Source organism: Myxocyprinus asiaticus, chromosome 14 (assembly GCF_019703515.2).
Source record: "Myxocyprinus asiaticus isolate MX2 ecotype Aquarium Trade chromosome 14, UBuf_Myxa_2, whole genome shotgun sequence".
NCBI classification, from domain to species: domain Eukaryota; kingdom Metazoa; phylum Chordata; class Actinopteri; order Cypriniformes; family Catostomidae; genus Myxocyprinus; species Myxocyprinus asiaticus.
The window spans coordinates 10,428,984-10,451,059 of record NC_059357.1 but is presented as its reverse complement, the minus strand read 5'-3'; the positions used below and the strand labels follow the sequence as shown (position 1 = coordinate 10,451,059).

The 22,076-nt window shown below is 37.3% G+C and overlaps 1 protein-coding gene across 3 annotated transcripts; it reads right to left on the bottom strand.

The window, feature by feature from the left end:
• Nucleotides 1-501: 501 nt before the first annotated feature.
• On the bottom strand, nt 502-20,740 carry LOC127452233 (transmembrane ascorbate-dependent reductase CYB561-like). Of its 3 annotated transcripts, XM_051717583.1 has the most exons (7): nt 20,699-20,731; nt 20,454-20,487; nt 16,332-16,542; nt 10,558-10,656; nt 8,208-8,311; nt 4,313-4,470; nt 502-1,029 (listed from the first exon to the last, which is right to left on the bottom strand). In XM_051717583.1, exons 3-7 carry the CDS (start codon nt 16,537-16,539, stop codon nt 837-839), a joined length of 762 nt encoding a protein of 253 aa, XP_051573543.1. In that variant the 5' UTR covers nt 16,540-16,542; nt 20,454-20,487; nt 20,699-20,731; the 3' UTR covers nt 502-836. The 3 variants fall into 3 exon arrangements, with proteins under 3 accessions (XP_051573543.1, XP_051573542.1, XP_051573541.1); XM_051717582.1 differs by having other exon boundaries at nt 503-1,029; nt 20,454-20,740; XM_051717581.1 differs by lacking the exons at nt 20,454-20,487; nt 20,699-20,731 and adding an exon at nt 19,093-19,312 and having other exon boundaries at nt 505-1,029.
• Between the last annotated feature and the right edge of the window lie 1,336 nt (nt 20,741-22,076).

The following is a 22,076-nucleotide window of genomic DNA, read 5'->3' as shown; positions in this document are numbered from 1 at the left end:
ATGGACCAACACCAGCAGATGACATTGCACCCCAAATCATCACAGACTGTGGAAACTTAACACTGGACTTCAAGCAACTTGGGCTATGAGCTTCTCCACCCTTCCTCCAGACTCTAGGACCTTGGTTTCCAAATGAAATACAAAACTTGCTCTCATCTGAAGAGGACTTTGGACCACTGGACAACAGTCCAGTTTTTCTTCTCCTTAGCCCAGGTAAGACGCCTCCTTGTGAAGGGTGTCAATGATTGTCTTCTGGACAACTGTCAGATCAGCAGTCTTCCCCATGATTGTGTAGCCTAGTGAACCAAACTGAGAGACCATTTTGAAGGCTCAGGAAACCTTTGCAGGTGTTTTGAGTTGATTAGCTGATTGGCATGTCACCATATTCTAATTTTTTGAGATAGTGAATTGGTGGGTTTTTGTTAAAAGTGAGCCAAAATCATCACAATTAAAAGAACCAAAGACTTAAACTACTTCAGTCTGTGTGCATTGAATTTATTTAATACACGAGTTTCACAATTTGAGTTGAATTACTGAAATAAATGAACTTTTCCACGACATTCTAATTTGAGATGCACCTGCATATATATATATATATATATATATATACACAGACACACACACACACACACACACACACACACTCAAACACAGTACACTGTGTAAGCTACAGTCAAGGGTTTTGTACAGTACATATTGGCAATTTAACAGACTTCGATGCTGTGGCTAAATCCTGTCATAACTTTTATATGACACAAGGGGGCGTCCAACATTAAACTCTCTTACAGTTTCTCCTGAAAGAGTTTAAGGCAGTTTTTGGAATGCATATTTAGACTTTAAGGAGAGCTGGGAATTTCTCCTTCTGACAGGGTCTTAAAGTGCACGGACAGAACCTCCTCTTCTGGATTTGGTGGTCGCCTGAAATCTTCTCTCGTCACCACGTAACCCACCATAACCCCAAAGCACACCAGCAGCAAACCTAAGATGTTTGCCAGAACCCCCTCTGTGGCAAACTTGGAGTAGGTCGGCCTGACAATAGAAAACATACCAAAAATAAAGTTAATTTTAAAGGTTAATTTCAGTACCATTAGCATAACCAAACAGAATTTCTAAAATAACGACCAAATTACCAAACACTCCCCCTGTTTTCCAACAGATAGCCCCACCCCAGAGCCAGTGTTGCTGTGTCTGGCTGGTCTGGATGCTAATAGATGTAATATTTTTAACATTTTGGGGTAAATCTCAGGAATCAAATAAGCTACACCACCAAATGTTTGTCACAAAAGAGGTACAGCGGCAGGAAAATGTATATGAACCCTTTGGAATTAGCTGGTTTTCTACATTAATTGGTCATAAAATGTGATCTCATTTTCATCAGTCGCAAGTATAGACAAACACAATATGCTTAAGCTAACAACACACAAACAATTATAATCTTTCCTGTCTTTATTGAACACATCCCATTAAACACTCACAGTGCTGTGGAAAAAGTAAGTGAACCCTTTGATTTAATAACTGGTCGATATTCATTTGGCAGCCATAACCTCAACCAAGCATTTCCGGTGGCTGCGGATTAGATCTTCACAAAGTTCAGAAGGAATTATGGACCATCCTTCCTTGCTGAACTGCTTCAGCTCAGCCATATTCTTAGGATGCCTGGTGTGAATGGCTCTCGAGGTCATTCGACAGAATCTCTATTGGGTTAATGTCTGGGCACTGACTGGGACACTCCAAAAGATGGATTTTCTTTTTTCGAAGCCATTCTGTAATGGATTTACTTTGATGTGTAGGGTAATTGTCCTGCTTCATCACCCAACTTCTACTGAGTTTGAGCTGGCAAACAGCCACCCTGACATTAAACTGTAGGATATCCTGGGAATATATTTTTCCCTGATGGCAAGCAGTCCAGGCCATGAAGCAGCAAAGCAGCCCCAAATCATGATGCTCCCTCCACCATACTTCACCATTTGAATGATGTTTTCATGTTGGTATGCGGTGCCCTTTTTTACGCCATATGTAGTTCTGCGTGTTCTTTCTCAACAATTCAACCTTAGGTTCATCATTCCACAATATATTTTCCCAGTACTTTTGTGGAGTGTCAAGGTGGTCTTTGGCAAACTTGAGGCACACAGCAATGTTTTTGTTGGAAAGTAGCAGCATCCTTCATGTTATCCTATCATGGACACCATGCATGTTTAATGTTTTCAGTATAGTAGGCTCATGAACAGAGATGTTAACCAGTTCCAATGATTCCTTTAAGTTGTTAGCTGTCACTCTAGGGTTCTTTTTTTACCTTATTGAGCATTCTGCGGTGTGTCCTTTGAGTCATCTTGGCTGGACGGCCACTTCTAGGGAGAGTAGCCACAGTACTAAATCGTCTCAATTTATAGACCATTTGTCTAACTGTGGACAGATGAATATCTAAGCTCCACGAGATAACTTTGTAACCCTTTCTAGCTTTGTGCAAATTTCCCGATCGTAGGTCTTCTGAGATCTTTTTTTGCGAGGCATGGTCCACGTCATCAGATGCTTCTTGCAAATAGCAAACTCAAAATGTTTGAGTGCTTTTTATAAGTCAAAGTAGCTCTGACCCACACCTCCAATCTCGTTTCATTAACTGGATGCCAGGTTTGCCAACTCCTGGCTAATTAGCTTTTGTTGATGTCATTAACCTAGGGGGTCCACATACTTTTTACAACCTACACTGAATGTTTGAATGATGTATTCAGTATGTACAAGAACACCATAATAATGTGTGTTATTAGTTCAAACGGATTGTGTTTGTTCATTATTGTAAGTTAGAGAAGATCAAACTAGATTTTAAGATTTTAATACATTTATACATAAAGGGTTCACATACTTTTACTTGTCACAGTACATAAATCTTTTAACTACTCGTACCAACCAAATATTTCTACCATGAAAATATTTGAAGATATTCTAGATAAAGTCAAGCAAGTGAAATGTTACAATATATCCTGACTATGGGGCACTGGCACACAATACAGAATGGCAAATAGTGAAAATAAAAAATAAAAAAATAAATAGAAAAGCTTAATCAACTTAAATCAGTATTTATTTACACTCACAATACATAAATGTTACAGTTTAACTAATCTCTTTCATCATTTTTGTCATGATTTTTTATTTATTTTTTTTTAAATCACAAGTGGGGTCAGTTGTAGCACTGTTACAATTGACCCCACCCTGCCAGTCATGATGAAATTGTATATGCTAGCTCTCCACACTTTAGCACTTCCACATGTCAGTCATGCCAACTAGACAGTGATCAAAAAAAGGCTATTTCGGATTCATTTGCATCAAAACTGACGGCACAATCAAAAATGTTATGCAGAATTCACTTCCGAACTCTTCCAAAAAGAAACTTTTGGATATAAAATGTGCATTGGTTTGAAGCTGCTGCTGATCTTAAGCATGCAGAAAGGGGTTCTTATTGCAGATGTTCATGTGCAGTGGCACCTAATTTGAGTAAATAGCAGGGTTACAACTGCCCCCGTTCACCCCATAACTTTTTGATCAAAAGTTAATGTAATAATTGCATAGGCAGTACATTTCATGCATAGGAATAGAAAATATTTCTGATTACCATGTGTCTCTTTGAAGACACATACCAGGAATAATACTATTAATAAAACCAGTATGTTGTATTTTATGGTTGTGATTGAGAAAAGAAGGCAAATATCATTAATAACAAGCCATTGAAAATGTCTCTCTCTGCTGTGACTCATCCATCTCCCAACATTCTTACCTCATCTTAGAATGACAGAGAAACATTACCGGTGGTTGTTATTATAAAAAAAAAAAAAATGTTTTGATGCTTTCAGACAGGCCCTGATAGAGCTCATCTAAATTACAATAAACAACCATTTTAATTTTAAAATGGATTGTTCCTGAATACTGATTGGTCAATACAACATCCAGAAATGCTAAAAAAATAATACATAAAAACAGCTACAGTATGACACAAAACACCTGCTCACCTAGCTACTGTATTATATAGACATATACTGCATCTGAATTCCCATACTGCAATTGATGAAGGACGCACTTCTCAGCTGTTAATGTACTTGACATACTGCTTTTGGCATACTATACTGTATAGTAGGGAAGTAGACATATTCGGACGTGGGAATAATCTGTAACTTAAAGACTATTCAGATGGGGCAAAAATTACATTCTCTATGACACATTTCAGGAGCATGCATTTGAATTTATTCATTCACCAAGAGCATTCATATGACTTGAAACAAAGTTTTGGTTTCCTGTGAGTAGGACAGTGGATGTCACTCACATGATACTGAAGAGCAGTTTCTCTGTAATGCCCAGCAGACAGGTTCCCACAGACATGACCAGCAGCAACAGGCCAAAAAAGACGTGGAGTGGTAGATACCAGTTCCTTATTTGAGCAGATGCCCAGGGGAACACAAAAAAGCCCAGTCCCAACAACCACTGAAGAAAATGAGAAGAGAGCAGGTCAGTCTCGGTTCAAACAAATTTTGAGGTGACCTGCCCTAAAGTTTTATAAAATTATGAGATCTATTCTTCTCAAACATTGAAAATGTGGTGTAAACTTAAGGTTTTCAAACCATAAAAAGTATATAAATTATATATAAATATATATATATATATATATATATATATATACACAGACACACACACACACACACACACACAGTTGAAGTCAGAAATTTACATACACTTAGGTTGAAGTCATTAAAACTAATTTGTAACCACTCCACAGATTTCATATTAGCAAACTATAGTTTGGAAAGTCGTTTAGTCTATTAAGTCTATTTTGTGCATGACATGAGTAATTTTTCCAACAATTGTTTACAGACAGATTGTTTCACTTTTAATTGACTATATCACAATTCCAGTGGGTCAGAAGTTTACATACACTAAATTAACTGTGCCTTTAAGCAGCTTGGAAAAGTCCAGAAAATGATGTCAAGCCTTTAGGTAATTAGCCAATTAGCTTCTGATAGGCTAATTGAAGTCAATTGGGAGGTGTAACTGTGGATGTATTTTAAGGCCTACCTTCAAACTCAGTGCCTCTTTGTTAGACATCATAGGAAAATCAAAAGAAATCAGCAAAGACCTCAGGGAAAAAATTGTGGACCTCCACAAGTCTGGTTCATCCTTGGGAGCAATTTTCAAATGCCTGAAGGTGCCACGGTCATCTGTACAAACAATAGTATGCAAGTATAAACACCATGGGACCACGCAGCCATCATAACGTCTCCTAGAGATGAAAAGTGCAAATCAATCCCAGAACAACAGCAAAGGACCTTGTGAAGATGCTGGAGGAAACAGGAAGACAAGTATCTAGATCCACAGTAAAACAAGTCCTATATCGACATAATCTGAAATGTTGCTCAGCAAAGAGAAGCCATTGCTCCAAAACCGCCATAAAAAGCCAGACTACAGTTTGCAAGTGCACATGGGGACAAAGATCTTACTTTCTGGAGAAATGTCCTCTGGTCTGATGAAGCAAAAATGTAACTGTTTGGCCATAATGTCCACCGTTATGTTTGAAGGAAAAAGGGTGAGACTTGCAAGCCGAAGAACACAATCCCAACCGTGAAGCATGGGGGTGGCAGCATCATGTTGTGGGGGTGCTTTGCTGCAAGAGGGACTGGTGCACTTCACAAAATAGATGGCATCATGAGGAAGAGAAATTATGTGGATATATTGAAGCAAAATCTCAAGACATCAGCCATGAAGTTAAAGCTCGGTCGCAAATGGGTCTTCCAAATGGACATTGACCCCAAGCATACCTCCAGAGTTGTGGCAAAATGGCTTAAGGACAACAAAGTCAAGGTACTGGAGTGGCCATCGCAAAGCTCAGAACTCAATCCGATAGAAAATTTGTAGGCAGAACTGAAAAAGCATGTGCGAGCAAGGAGGCCTACAAACCTGACTCCAGGTTACAGCAACTTATTGTGAGAACCTTGTGGAAAGCTACCCAAAAGGTTTGACCAAAGTTAAACAATTTAAAGGCAATGCTACCAAATACTAACAAAGTGTATGTAAACTTCTGACCCACTGGGAATGTGATGAAAGAAATAAAAGCTGAAATAAATCATTCTCTCAACTATTATTCTGACATTTCACATTCTTAAAATAAAGTAGTGATCCTAACTGACCTAAGACAGGGAATATTTTCCATGATTAAATGTCAGGAATTGTGAAAAACTGAGTTTAAATGTATTTGGATAAGTTGTATGTAAACTTCTGATGTCAACTGTATATATAATTATTTATTTATATATTATAAATATTAATATTTAAAAATTACAATAATAATATAATATAAAAATGTATATTTTAATATGTATATATATATATATATATATATATGTGTGTGTGTGTGTGCGAGTGTGTATATACAGTATATACAGTATATATACATACACACACACACACACACAGGCGGCCAAAAGTTTTGAATAAATTACAGATTTTGCTGTTTCAGAAGGAAATTAGTACTTTAATTCAAAGTGGCATTCAACTGATCACAAAGTATAGTCAGGACAACTGATTGTGGTGAGCAGGGCAGAGCCGAGCGGCATCTGGGCAGAGCGAGGCTGGGAAGATAAGTGGCAAATGACTTCCACCTGCGTGCCACACCAGCCTCGCGTTCCAGCGAGGGGAGGCGGGAGTATTTAAGGAGAAGAGATGGTGGCAGACGGGAGAGAGATGTACGAAGCTTGTCCACGTGTCTGAGTGTTTTTATGATTTGACACAGCTGGCTGAAAAGCAGTGCGTGTTTTTGTTTCTTTGTACACTGAAAAGCGTCATTAAATGTCTGTGTTTGTCAAGCTGGTCCCAGCTTCCTCCTTACCTGCTAAATTGTTACACTGATGTAAAAAAACAGCACCATCACCATTTAAAAAAAGTTATTTTTGATAAAATCTAGACATGCCCCATTTCCAGAAGCCATCAGCAGCCAGTAATTTGGTACTAGAAAATCACTTGCTATTATATCAAACACAGTTGAAAGCTATTTGGTTCATTAAAAGAAGCTTAACATTGTCTTTGTGTAAGTTGCCACAATATGCAATAGACTGGCATGTCTTAAGGTCAATATTAGCTCAAAAATGGCAAAAAAGAAACAGCTTTCTCTAGAAACTGGTCAGTCAATCATTGTTTTGAGGAATGAAGGTTACACAATACTTGAAATTGCCAAAAAACTAAAGATTTCATTCGAAGGTGTACACTACTGTCTTCAAAGACAAAGGACGATTGGCTCTAACAAGGACAGAAGGCGATGTGGAAGGCCAGATGTACAACTAAACAAGAGGATAATTACATCAGAGTCTCTAATTTGAGAAATGGATGCCTCACATGTCCTCAGCTGACAGCTTCATTGAATTCTACCCGCTCAACACCAGTTTCATGCACAACAGTAAAGAGAAGACTCAGGGGTGCAGGCTTTATGGGAAGAATTGCAAAGAAAAAGCCACTTTTGAAACAGAAAAACAAAAAGAAAAGGTTAGAGTGGGCAAAGAAACACAGATATTGGACAACAGATAATTGGAAAAGAGTGTTATGGGTCTTAAACCCACTGAGCTTTTGTGGGATCAGTTAGACTGTAAGGTGCGTGAGACGTGCCCGACAACATCTATGGCAAGTGCTACAGGAAGCGTGGGGTGAAAGGTCACCTGAGTATCTGGACAAACTGACAGCTTTAATGCCAAAGATCTGCAAAGCTGTCATTGCTGCACATGGATGATTTTTTGATGAGAACTCTTTGAAGTAATTTGTCACGTTATTAATGTCCTGGCTACACATTGTGATCAGTTGAATGCCACATTGGTGAATAAAAGTACCAATTTCTTTACATAAGGGCAAAATCTGTACATTATTCCAAACTTTTGGCCGCCAGTATATATATATATATATAATATTATTTTTCATTAGTTTATTATTTATAATTTTTAAAGTTTAAAAACCGAGTTTATTGATCTTGAAGCAATTTTATTATACCTTATATAACTGCCTCCAAAAGTTCTAGTTTTCAGCTCTATGTAGAGTATGAAGTCAAAAGTCTACCCACAATCGGGTTTGCTAATGCTTTTGCATCACAGCCATGATTGTTCAGGTACTCTGAGTCAAACAAGGAAGAAGGAAGACATTCTAATGAAAATGCTAGTTAAAGAAAACAATGAATAATTGAGACTCACCTGCAGGAAAAACAGAACAAAGGTAAGCATGCCACACCAGCTGTGAAGAGAGTACATGTCGGGAATCTTAGCAGTCGCATGGAAGTCAAATACAGCCACTAGACCTGAGGAGAGAAACAGAGGGACAGATGTTATTTCCATAAATCTCACAGCTGACTGGTAGTTCAATGCTAGTATTCTTCACTTTAGTGCAATAGATCCAGGTTCAACTCTGCGCTATAAATAAATGCATTAAAATTGACATAAGTGGCCAACTTATAATATAATTGTTGTGCCTTGTCTGGGCACAAATCGACTGTTTGTTAGAATATAACATTGTGTCCTGAATCAATAAAGTACAGTGCATCTGGAAAGTATTCACAGCGCTTCACTTTTTCCATATTTTGTTATGTTACAGCCTTATTCCAAAATGGATTAAATTCATTATTTTCCTCAAAATTCTACAAACAATACCCCATAATGACAACATGAAAAAGTTTGTTTGAAATCTTAAAAATATAAATAAAAATAAAATAAATTTAAAAAAAATTCAAAAAAATCACATGTACATAAGTATTCACAGCCTTTGCCATGACACTCAAAATTGAGCTCAGGTGCATCGTGTTTCCACTGATCATCCTTGAGATGTTTCTACAACTTGATTGGAGTCCACCTGTGGTAAATTCAGTTGATTGGACATGATTTGGAAAGGCACACACCTGTCTATATAAGGTCCCACAGTTAACAGTGCATGTCAGAGCACAAACCAAGCCATGAAGTCCAAGGAATTGTCTGTAGACCTCCGAGACAGGACTGTATGGAGGCACAGATCTGGGGAAGGATACAGAAAAATTTCTGCAGCATTGAGGGTCCCAATGAGCACAGTGGCCTCCATCATCCATAAATGGAAGAAGTTTGGAACCACCAGGACTCTTCCTAGAGCTGGCCGCCTGGCCAAACTGAGCGATCGGGGGAGAAGGGCCTTAGTCAGGGAGGTGGCCAAGAACCCGATGGTCACTCTGACAGAGCTCCAACATTTCTCTGTGGAGAGAGGAGAACCTTCCAGAAGAACAACCATCTCTGCAGCACTCCACCAATCAGGCCTGTATGGTAGAGTGGCCAGACAGAAGCCACTCCTCAGTAAAAGGCACATGACAGCCCACCTGGAGTTTGACAAAAGGCACCTGAAGGACTCTCAGACCATGATAAACAAAGATTGAACTCTTTGGCCTGAATGGCAAGCATCATGTCTGGAGGAAACCAGGCTCCGCTCATCACCTGGCCAATACCATCCCTACAGTGAAGCATGGTGGTGGCAGCATCATGCTGTGGGGATGTTTTTCAGCGGCAGGAACTGGGAGACTAGTCAGGATCAAGGGAAAGATGAATGCAGCAATGTACAGAGACATCCTTGATGAAAACCTGCTCCAGAGCGCTCTGGACCTCAGACTGGGGCGAAGGTTCATCTTCCAACAGGACAACGACCCTAAGCACACAGCCAAGATAACAAAGGAGTGGCTACAGGACAACTCTGTGAATGTCCTTGAGTGGCCCAGCCAGAGCCCAGACTTGAACCCGATTGAACATCTCTGGAGAGATCTGAAAATGGCTGTGCACCGACGCTCCCCATCCAACCTGTTGGAGCTTGAGAGGTCCTGCAAAGAAGAATGGGAGAAACTGCCCAAAAAATGTGTGTGCCAAGCTTGTAGCATCATACTCAAAAAGACTTGAGGCTGTAACTGGTGCCAAAGGTGCTTCAACAAAGTACTGAGCAAAGGCAGTGAATACTTATGTACATGTGATTTTATTTTTTATTTTTATTTTTTTTAATAAATTTGCAAAGATTTCAAACAAACTTTTTCACGTTGTCATTCTGGGGTATTGTTTGTAGAATTTTGATGAAAAAAATGAATTTAATCCATTTTGGAATAAGGCTGTAACATAACAAAATGTGGAAAGTGAAGCACTGTGAATACTTTCCGGATGCACTGTATCTGTATATCAATCTGAGTGAAATGTTGGTTTTCCCCTTATATAATGGTTTAAATTGCTCTTTGGACATGGGAAGTGATTGAGTCAGCTTTAATTTTTTTTTATTGTGATTTTTTTTTAATTTTTTTTATTCTATTGACAGTTTTTACAATAAGAAATACAAATAAATCTGTATATAGTTTTCTGGAAAAAATATTTTGAATACATTAAGTGTTTATCTCGCCTTCCTTGCAACATACAGTACATACGCCTTCCTAGCAACATACTTTATACATGAAAATACTGTATTTATATATACTGTATGTTTGTTTTTTTGTTTGTTTTAAGTGGCTCCCTCACAAAAAAGGGGGTCTTTGGCATCAAAAAGCTTAAAACCTACCCACAACACTGATGATGAGGGCCATCACATGTAGCAGAGCATGGAGAATTTTCACAGAACGTTTACTCTCATTTCTAAAGACGCGATAAACCAGCACAGCTGCAATAAAGAAAGAACAGGTTCTTTAAAAAGACATAATAAGAGCAAAATAATCAAAGGTTAACCAACATTACTGCTAGCAAATGTAAAGTATGATGCTCATTAATGTTGAAACTTGTAAGACAAGGCAGAGCAGGTGAATAATCACTTTTTAAGGAGACATCAGAGAACAGGATTTTCTTTGCTCTTTTGAAAAAATAGTTTGAAGTACTATGTAGACATACCACGCAAAATGCCCTCACTGAGAAATCATGGCTGTGATGTCATAAGCACAGTAACCCATTTACAAATAAGTGTATTCAGCACGGATGTCTACTCATTTCAAATGTGAAGAGTTTAACCAATCATCACAGAGGTCATTATGTGAAAACCCCATAGATTTCCATTGACAATATATTCAAATAAGCCAACGGAACACTCGTTACTTCAAACTCCAACTGTCAGAAATCCAAATGTAATGTATTTTTTCTATCTGTTTATCTATTAGGGATGCACCGATATATTGTACACATACTTTGTTACTGTACAGTCTGTACTTAAGTACAGTTTTGTCGTATTTGTACTTGAGTATAAATATTTCTTTGGACTTTTACTTTCACTTCACTACATTTTGAAGAGAAAATGGATACTTTTACTCTGATAAATTTCTCCAGACCCTTTCATTACTTTTGCAACTGAACACCGCAAAAAAAGAACAGCTGTACGTGCAAAAATAAATGCAGATCGGCGAGTGATGTGTGATTAGTTGAAAGAATCATTTGAGTCGAATCTTTTAAATTTGATTCCTTTGAACAAAATGTTTTTTTTGTTTTGTTTTTTTTTAAAGTGGTCTGAATGATTCGTTTTGCTAATCATGAATCTGAATCAAAATCACAAGCGAAGCGAGTGCCAGATTACGTGTTCCGTCGTCTGTCTCCACTGGGGAAGACAAGAAGCTGCTCATGTGAGTTACATTTTTTTTTTTTTTTTTTTGACTAATTAATTTGATAATTTTAGGCTTAAACATTATGAAAGCTGTTAAATAATGAAGTTATGTGCGATCAGGCTCCTACCTTTCCAAGAGACCTGTTCATATAAAAGCCAATCACATGCGTTTACATTTTACATTTAAACAAGGTATGATGTGTATGAATAATTACAAGCGCTCATGAAAATGTACAACAATATTTATTAGACGTGAATGGACTTTGCCAAAGCAAAAGTAGTTTTCTGGTGGTTGTGTAGGGTTATATTTGCTTTGTAGCACATTTATGCTACAGTATACAACTAGGGTTTTCTGGATGGTTGCTAGGGCATGCTATGCAGTTGTCAAGGTGATCTCTATTGTGTGTTTTGGCGCATTGCTACAGTATGTGGTTGCTAGGTTGTTACTATGCTGTTGCCAAGTTGTTTTCTGTGATTTTTTGCATATTGCTATGCAGTTGCCAGGGTGTTCTGGGTGGTTGCTTATTGGCCCAAGTGAAAAGAGCCCACCCCTACAAGTCTCTGTTCTGGTCACAAATATGACTAAACTCCCTCCTTCAATGTTCCAATTTTTATGGACTGTGGTGTTCATTTACACTCATCCCATAAATATGATCATTCTGATGTGACTTGAATGCGCCATTAAAGGGATCATTTTTATTTTTAAATGAACTCATAATTTTCTCACCCTCATTCGATACAAGATGTGTATGACTTAGTTGTTTTGTTTTTCTGCAGAACACAAACAAAAAAGATTTTCAGAACAATATCACTGTTATGTAGGTCAATTCAGTGTAAGTGAATGGTGGCCAGACCTTTGAAGCTCCAAAAAGCTAATAAATGTAGCATAAGATTAATCCATAAGACTCCAGTGGTTTCACCAATGTCTTCTGAACGGATCCAATTGGTTTTGGGTGCGAATAGACCAAAATATAACTCCTTTTTCTACTATAAATCTTGACATTAGCAGTCTCCTTGGTGATCAGGATTTCAAGCTCAATTAAACGTCCTATAGCGCCATCTAGGGCTCTGCGCATGCATCAAGCACTAGAAAGTGAAATCGAGCTTGAAATCATGATAGTGCCTAGAGATTGCAATGGCAAGATATACAGTAAAAATGAGTTACAATTTGGTTTGTTCTCACCCAAAACCAACTGAATCGCTTCAGATGACATGGATTTAATCACTGTAGTAGTATGGATAACTTTATGCTCCCTTAATGTGCTTTTTGTAGCTTGAAATGTCTGGCCACCATTCACTTGCATTGAATTGACCTATAGAGCTGAAATATTCTTCTAAAAATCTTTGTATGTGTTCTGCAGATGAAAGAAAGTCATACACATCTGGGATGGCATGAGGGTGAGTAAATGATGAGCACCACCAATCAAATAAGTTGCCATGGGTTTAATGAACTGTTCCATAATTTATGCAATTAACTTGTACTTTTGATACTTAAGTAAATTTAATATCAGTTACTTTTTACTTTTACTTAAGTCGTTTTCTCATGAGCTACATTAACTTTTCCTTGAGTCAATTCCCATGAAGGTACTGTATCTTTACTTTTACCTCAAGTATGACAAATGGATACTTTATACAACACTGTTTATAATTAATTACACTTTGTAAAGACTCTGTGAATTTAAATGCACAATCCAGAAATAATAATAGCCACAATTTATAGAAGGGTTGGCATTCCTAAGAAAATGTAATATTTAATTTTTATTCTATCTCGTTCTTATGTTAATGCGGAAAAAACGGAATAAACGGACATGACAGTTGTGAAAATGGCACTTACCGGGGGCCTGGGTAGCTCAGTGGTAAAATACGCTGGCTACCACCCCTGGAGTTCGCTAGTTCACTATTTCGAATCCCAGGGGATGCTGAGTGACTCCAGCCAGGTCTCCTAAGCAACCAAATTGGCCCGGTTGCTAGGGAGGGTAGAGTCACATGAGTAACCTCCTCGTGGTCGCTATAGTTTGGTTCGTTCTCGGTGGGGCGCATGGAGAGTTGAGCGTGGTTGCCGCAGTGGATGGCGTGAAGCCTCCACACGCGCTATGTCTCCGTGGCAACACGCTCAACAAGCCACGTGATAAGATGTGCGGGTTGACGGTCTCAGACGCGGAGGCAACTGGGATTTGTCCTCCACCACCCGGACTGAGGCGAATCACTACACCACAAGGACTTAAAGAAAAGCACATTGGGAATTGGGCATTCCAAATTGGGAGAAAAAAAGAATTTTTCAATTCCAAATTGAAAAAAAAAAGAAAAGAAAAAAAGAAAGAAGAAAATGGCAATTATATATTAGCTACATGATGAAGGAAACCATCCAGAACTCTTCGAAACCAGCAGACTTTGACTTCTGAGATATCGGTATGATATCCATTAATGCTGCATGATTAATTGAATTCGCCATATGGCCTTGCTCAATTACTAAAACTTAAAAGGCTGCGTTTCTGCATTCAATGCTTCAGTCAGCGCAAGCGGCACCCTCTAGCGGTCTAGAAAGCATTATCTATTGTCCATTATACCACTATAATACAGAATTTAAAAGGGGGTTTTGATCCTTTTGTTTAAACTTTTTATTTTTCCATGATGTGGTTGGGATTTTTTCGTGGAATTGCCCAACATATGCATTGTATGAATCTGTAATGTTCTATCACATCCATGTAAAATGTGAGTTCTGTTGTTTTGAACTGAAAACTGTTATCATCATGTTATCGTTTTTAGTTAGTTTTTCTTTTTATCTTCTATTTATTTTTTATTGTGGCTCTTTAAAAAATATTGTCTGTCATGCATTTAACATTTCCAATCCATGTTCAATGGAAATTATTGATTGTTAAAACAGTAAAAGAGCTTTTGTACCTCTTTGTACATTTTAAAGCATAATTCCAAAGTAAAACAGTGATCTGATGACAAAATAAGGTAAGTGGAAAAATATCGGTATTGGCCTATGGTTTTTTATTAAAATCAGTATTGTATAGGCCTATTATCTATCTATCTGTCTATATATGTATCTGTCTGTCTGTCCTTTCTGTCTTTCTTTCATACTGTATGGCCCGCAAAACCTTCAAACTTCCAGTTTTTTAAATTAGCCTATTTTAAACTTTCAGGCAGGGCTTTGTCAAGCCAACATCAAAGTTTGTCTCTGGATGGAGAATGGTCATGAAAAAAAAAAAAGGTGCAAGAAACCTTGACTAACATTATATGTGAACTTCAGGGGGTAAAAAAATAAATAAAAAATACTACCAAAGTGTAGAATATGGCTCCTTTAATGTAACAGACGCTTTCAGTCACCACATCACAAGAGAAATCCATTAACGACATCTATCTAAAATCATTCGTTTTAAGCCCATATCCCTTGAAATGCAGGTCTGAAATTCTAAGCAGGTAGCTGAGGATCATCAGACCAAAGAACTAGCCCCATGTGTCTGGCCTTTGTAAAAGCAGACAGATCCCCTCAGGGCTGTTTTTACAGCACTGGTTTGGACAGCTAAACCTCGAATAGGCCAGTGACCTTTCAGGTATAATATCCTAACTAAATTGCCATGGCGAGGGCTTTGAATCAGTGGGCCACTGCTAAAGATATTAGCTGCTCAATCACTATCTGTCTTTGTTTTTTGTTTTTTTATCCCTTTTTCTCCCAATTCGGAATGCCCAATTCCCACTACTTAGTAGGTCCTCGTAGTGGCGCGGTTACTCACCTCAATCCGGGTGGCGGAGGAGAAGTCTCAGTTGCCTCGGCTTCTGAGACTGTCAATCCGCGCATCTTATCACGTGGCTCGTTGTGCATAACACCGCGAAGACTCCGCATGTGGCGGCTCATGCTACTCTCCGCAATCCGCGCACAACTTACCACATGCCCCATTGAGAGCGAGAAACACTAATCGCGACCACAAGGAAGTTACCCCATGTGACTCTACCCTCCCTAGTGACCGGGCCAATTTGGTTACTTAGGAGACCTGGCTGGAGTCACTCAGCACACCCTGGATTCGGACTACCACCCCTGGAGTCGCTAGTTCGACTCCAGGGGTGGTAGTCAACTATCTGTCTTTGTTGATATTTTTATTATGTGGCCAGATGGGCAAACCATGAATTAACTATGATTAGCCATCAACAACACAAAAGTCTGCTTACGTAACACATATAACAGATACTGTAGATACGCAAGTCTGCATGCGATCCAAAAGGTTAAAAACAATTATTCTTATCTTACTACTTCCTCTCCAGTAAACTACACTACAGTGGTTGGTTACTGATTAATAGACAAAAGCACACAATCCTCTCTCTCCTCAGGCCATGACCTCTGTTTGAAAACCATGCCCATAAAATATCCTAGCCCATTTTGACTCAGCAAATCAGATTGGAGCTCTAAAAGCATTAGCTGGCCATGTCTGTTTAGTTTTGTGTGTGTGTGTGTTTTGAGGAAGTCAGAGGGTTTTGTATGTGACATGGGTCACATACAGTACACACACCCTAAGGGCTATGAGGCAGAAGACACACAGACCTCCTATCAGACAATACATCTTTTGGTCTCTGTAACCAGCTTCTGACATTTGGTCAATGTGAAAGTAAAGATGCAATAAACAGTGGGATAGAGACAGTGAAAATGGTAATGAAAATATGACACACAATTCAATGTCTATGGTGGTTAAGGTCAGCTAAATTTGGACAAATAAATGTACCATTAATTTAATCTTTGCACTGATTCTTACCATCTCCATACAGGAAGACCAGGCCGAGGACCATGCAGAGTGGGTGAACGTTAAACTCATTTAGTGAGCCGTCCCAGGCGTAGCCTCCACGGTAATGTCCCATCCACACACCTGTGATCACCACGCACGCCACCCCCACCACTTGAGAAACAGCCACATACCACGGCAGGGTTCGCAAGCCGCCCATACTCAACGGGATCCTCTCCATTACCTGGGAAAGAGAAAGAAAGAGACGATTGGATAATCTTTAAGAGAAGTGCATTTTTATAGTTTAGATTCTGTCACTATGTTACTGTGGATTAGATTTGAGAACAACATATTTTTAAAATAATGACAAAGAAAATTGTGTTGGAATATTGATGGATTACTTTCACAAAGAACATATCCACCCCAAATAAATAAATATATATAAATGGTATTATTTACCATTTGAGTCTTAAATCAAAAGATTAAAGGAATATTCCAGGTTCAAAACAAGTTAAATTCAATCGACAGCATTTGTGGCATAATGTTGATTATCACAAAAAATTATTTCGACTCATTCCTCCTTTTCTTTAAAAAAAAATAAATAAAAAAAAAAAAAAAAAAAAAAAGGAAGCCAAAATCGAGGTTACAGTGACGAGTTACAATGGAAGTGAATAAGGACAATTTTTTGAGGGTTTAAAAGGCAGAAATGTGAAGCTTATAATTTTATAAAAGCACACATTAAATCTTCTGTTAAAAATCATGCATTATTTGAGCAGTAAAGTTGTTTAAATTGTCATTTTTACAGTCATTTTAGGGTTATAAGGTTTGTTGACATTACATCATCATGGCAACGAAGTTGTAAAATTGGCAATAACTTTACACAGAAAAGGTTCATTGATTTTATCACATTAAAATCATGTTATCACGCATATTGTTTATGTCTTCTGGCTATATTTTGAAACAGTGAGTATTTTAACGTTTACGATTGGCCCCACTCACTTCCACTGTAAGTGCCTCACTGTAAACTCAGTTATTGCTTTTTATAAAGAAAAGGAGGGACGAGTCAAAATTTATTTTTGGGTGGTAATCAGTATTATGTCGATTGAGCTTAACTTGTATTGAACCCGGAATACTCCTTTTATCATGATTATTTGATTCTACTGACAGCTATAGTAAGAAATAAACAGTTAAACATAAAAATAAATCAGCATATAATTTCATATGTTCTGAAAAAAATATGTCGTATTTGTAAGAAATAAGGGATGTAATTTGCTATAAATTGCTTTAAAATTACATTTATTGTTAAAAGCGCTTTACAAATAAATTGTAATTGACATGTTTATCTTTGGGTTCATGCATATAACATAACATAATTTTTTCTGGTCCCAAAGTGTAGCAAGATTGAATTTTTTTTATTTTATTTTATTGAATATTGATGGAGCAACATTGAAGTAAAAAGAAATAATAACGGATGTTTGTATTGATTAAAATTGTACTTAACCTTAACCCCACACTTGAGGGAAAAGGCATTTGGGGTTAAAGGCCCCCAGGGGTGTTAGGGTGATATTGTGCAAATATAGGGACAATAATTATAGGGCACAATTTGTCAACTTAGCCAAAGATTTTTTGAGATAGCAAGATGCTTTTTTAAGATAATGCTTATTCAAAATAACTACTTCAGCAAAGGGTTAACCATATCCTGTCATTTTAACCGCATTTGACATTTCATAACATCTATAAACAAATGAATCTCCATTGTGATAGAATCAGTCAATGTAAGCCCACTTTTAACATTTTTCATAACAAATCTATTCGGCCCATTTAAGAAAAACAATGTGTTTTATGGGGGCCTTTAGCCCCTAAAAATACTAATCATTTCACTTATTGGACAGTATTTAAAAAACTTTTAATTTAATCACCTTGAACAAAACTGAAAATGACAAATATGTATTTTGTCTAAAAATAAATCTGATAATTTCAGGGATTCTCATTAGCTACATATAATATATAACATGTAATATATAATAATAATATATAACATTTAATCTATAAATATTATTAAGATGAAATCATTTAGACATTGCGCACAGTTATCTTATGGATCAGGAATAGTGACAGACAGGTGTTAAGGAAAGTACTGTGGTAGTTTTTGTAGCTGTTTTAGGAGAAAATGTAATCAAAAGTGACTTTTACCAACCGGAGGGTGAAAACACCCTGTTTCAGTTCTCTGTTTAGCTACATTTCTTTTCAAATTACTATATAAGTATTGTCAGTGAGATTGACATTAACTGCATTAATAGATCATGAATTAAAGTTAAAAGAAGTCTCCAGACTGTACTGCTGGCCTAAAAAGACACATTGCTTGATAGACACGTGATACTACCTGCCTTTTTAAACCTTTAGTAAACACATTATGCAGACAACCCTCAGTCTCATGTTTACAGTAAGTATCATGTGGTCTGTGCCAGTCTTATTAATGTATATTATCACCCTAGTGTAAAAACACCCTGTAACAGTACATAAATCTATGTGGATGAGGAAGCTTAAACTTAGTCACCTTTATCTGAGACAAACATATCATGTTTTGCAGTTTAGTTGGTGAAACCATTAACCTCGTAATAATAAGTTATCAGATAAAAACAACACAAAAAACAGAATAATAGAGGGAAGACTCATTCAAGACGTCATGCAAACCATAATCCAAAGATGACACGCTTTTAAACTGCGTTTGACACTAAATTATGGGTGCTGTTGTGCACTGTCAACAGTCATATGGAATAAAAGTAACACTCACCTGCGCAGTTTGTCCAGTGGAGAGGCCACGTCTCCAGACAGCTTGAGGAATGGGCGTGTTTTTATTATGGTGTATTTTGGACTAGATCCTTACTACTTATGGCGTTCTGCTACCTAATTTCAAAATTGTATCTTTTTAAAATGCACCAGCGCGCCACGTATATTATCTTTACACCGGTAACCCCAAAGCGATGCTGACGGACTGCTGATGTTTAACATACTTGGCGATGGCTTGACGAGCTTGGAAGTTGACGAGCTTGGAAGTTGACGAGCAGATGCTGGACACGCCCCCGCACTCCCTCTACTGGCTGAGATTTGGGGATGGGAGGGGTCATTATGAAGGTCTTGCACATTTGGTTACCTTGGCGACCACTTCTTTGAGCAATTAATGCTGGTTTGATCATCATTTAAAGACTATTCCGAACCTTCACACGACTAAAACACATAAGACATTTTACTGTATATTTTTTAGTATATTTAGTTGTTTTCTAAATATTTGATTTAATGATTACTTGATTATTTATTTGGTTATGTCTGTTTCATTTAATATATATATATATATATATATATATATATATATATATATATATATATATATATAGGCTACTCACATTATTACACGTTATTTATTCATGACATTGTTTTTTATATTTATTTTAGTAATAATGATGACTGTTTTTGTGATGAACTCATGCACATTTAATTTTTTTTATTTACTTCTTCATTTAAAAATATTTACTCATACACATTACATATTTATTCATTCATTCATTTATGAACGTTTGTTTTCAAACATTCTCATATTATATCATATCATATACAACAAAATTTGTTTGCAGAAAAAAAGTTTGGCAGTACCATGGTAGATTAATGGTACTGGAAACTTAGAACATGGTACTTTTATATAACCCACCATACTGAATTATTAGCATATTCATATACCATAGTATTTAACTGGTACTCTATGGTATACACCAAGGTACATGTACAAAAAAACTAAAACATAACAATGAAAAGTGACAGAAAAAAAGTATTCTAATAAAAAGATGTCAGATGTCTCTTAAAGAATTATATGCAATTGGTTTTAGCTTCCATGCCAGTTTTCCATCATATTTTATTAAAAATAGTTTTGAAAAATGACATTTTAATCATGAAATCTTGTCAGAGTGGGTCTTTCCTCTCAAGTTTAGCTAAGCCATGAGCATGAACTGAGTAAAGCCCTTTACATTTCCACCTAGGAAATAATTATATATTTAGTTAATTTGCATAGCCCACACTGTAATTCCTACCAGCTGAGCATTGAAAATAACCCTTTAAGGAATAGTTCACCCAAAAATGAATATTTTCTGATAATTTACTCACCCTCAGGCCATTCAAGATGTATCTGAGTTTCTTTCTTCATCAAAACAGAATTTAAGACTTTTAGGATTTCATTTCAGGCCTCCTCCTCTAAACAATGCCAGTGAATGTCCTCCATTTTTTGACGGTCCAAAATGCATATTTAGGGTGCATCAAAATAATCCACACGACTCCAGTCGACAAATAAAGTTCTTCTGAACGCAAACGATTGATTATTTTGAGAAACAAAACAATACTTATATACTTACAATACTTTTTAACTACAAATGTTTGCTTCTGTACATCTCTATGACCACGCTCATGAGAGGGATGACATAAGCTCGTTGGTAAGGTCACGCGTCACGTGGAGGACTCAGGAAGCGTGTCATTGTATACATTTTTATTTGTATTTATTTTTATTATTTGGGGGGAAAAATTGATTATTTTATATTGTTTTGAAATTGTTTTGGACCGTTTTGGTTTGTGAACTGCGCTTGGTCTGTGCAAGTTTCTATTGTAAACAGTGACAGGCATCCTGACTCCTCCTCCACCTGACGCGTGACCTTACCAACGAGCTTACGTCATCCCTCTCATGAGCGCACATCACAGAGATGTATGGAAGCGAACATTTGTAGTTAAAAAGTATATAAGTATTGTTTTGTTTCTCAAAATAATCAGTCGTTTGGGTTCAGAAGAACTTTATTTGTCAACTGGAGTCGTGTGGATTATTTTGATGCACCCTAAATATGCATTTTGGACCGTCAAAAAATGGAGGACATTTGCTGGCATTGTTTAGAGGAGGAGGCCTTAAATGAAATCCTAAAAGTCTTAAATTCTGTTTTGATGAAGAAAGAAACTCAGATACATCTTGAATGGCCTGAGGGTGAGTAAATTATCATCACATTTTCATTTTGGGTGAACTATTCCTTTAAGATTGTTTTAAATATTCACCACAAGAGGGACACAATGAGCTGCGAAAAAATAGCAGCAATTCATCTGCAATATTTCATCCGATTTTTCAGTGTTGTGCTACCCAAGCACTGCCTTCTTTCATCTTCATTGGCCACAATGTATTAGAAAGTGTGCTGACGCAATGTGTATGCATGTGTGACACTAACAATATCTTCAGCGCTATAATCCTGCTTTTCATGAATAACACAGTTTCTCCCTCACTTTCGCTGTCTTTTAATTTCCTGCCTTTCTCTGGGGGTGGGAGTGAATGATGGAAGATGACATTTTGAGAATGACTTCACAAAGCAATGACTCACAACTGATTCACTATGCAGTTCTACACTTACAAATTTAGAAACTCTCTGTCTCTCTCAAACCCCTCTGGGCCGATTTACCTACTGCTACTCTCTATGCAGCAGCACAGTGGACTACGCCAACACAGATCTTGACCAAAACAAGATAAATTACTTCACAGTGATGCCACAGCTACCTTTCTCAGACCACTGTCACATAGTCATCTACCATCTTCATATCAGAAGTCTAAACTGTATCCCCTCCCAACCAGATTCTCCTGGAGAAAAGATAGTCCAGCCTTGTATGAAGCTGAACTCCACAGCACATTTATCTTCGCCACATTTGGAGAAGATGAGAAAAGCATCAATATGGTTACTGTTACTCATTGTTCTCTGTAGTTAC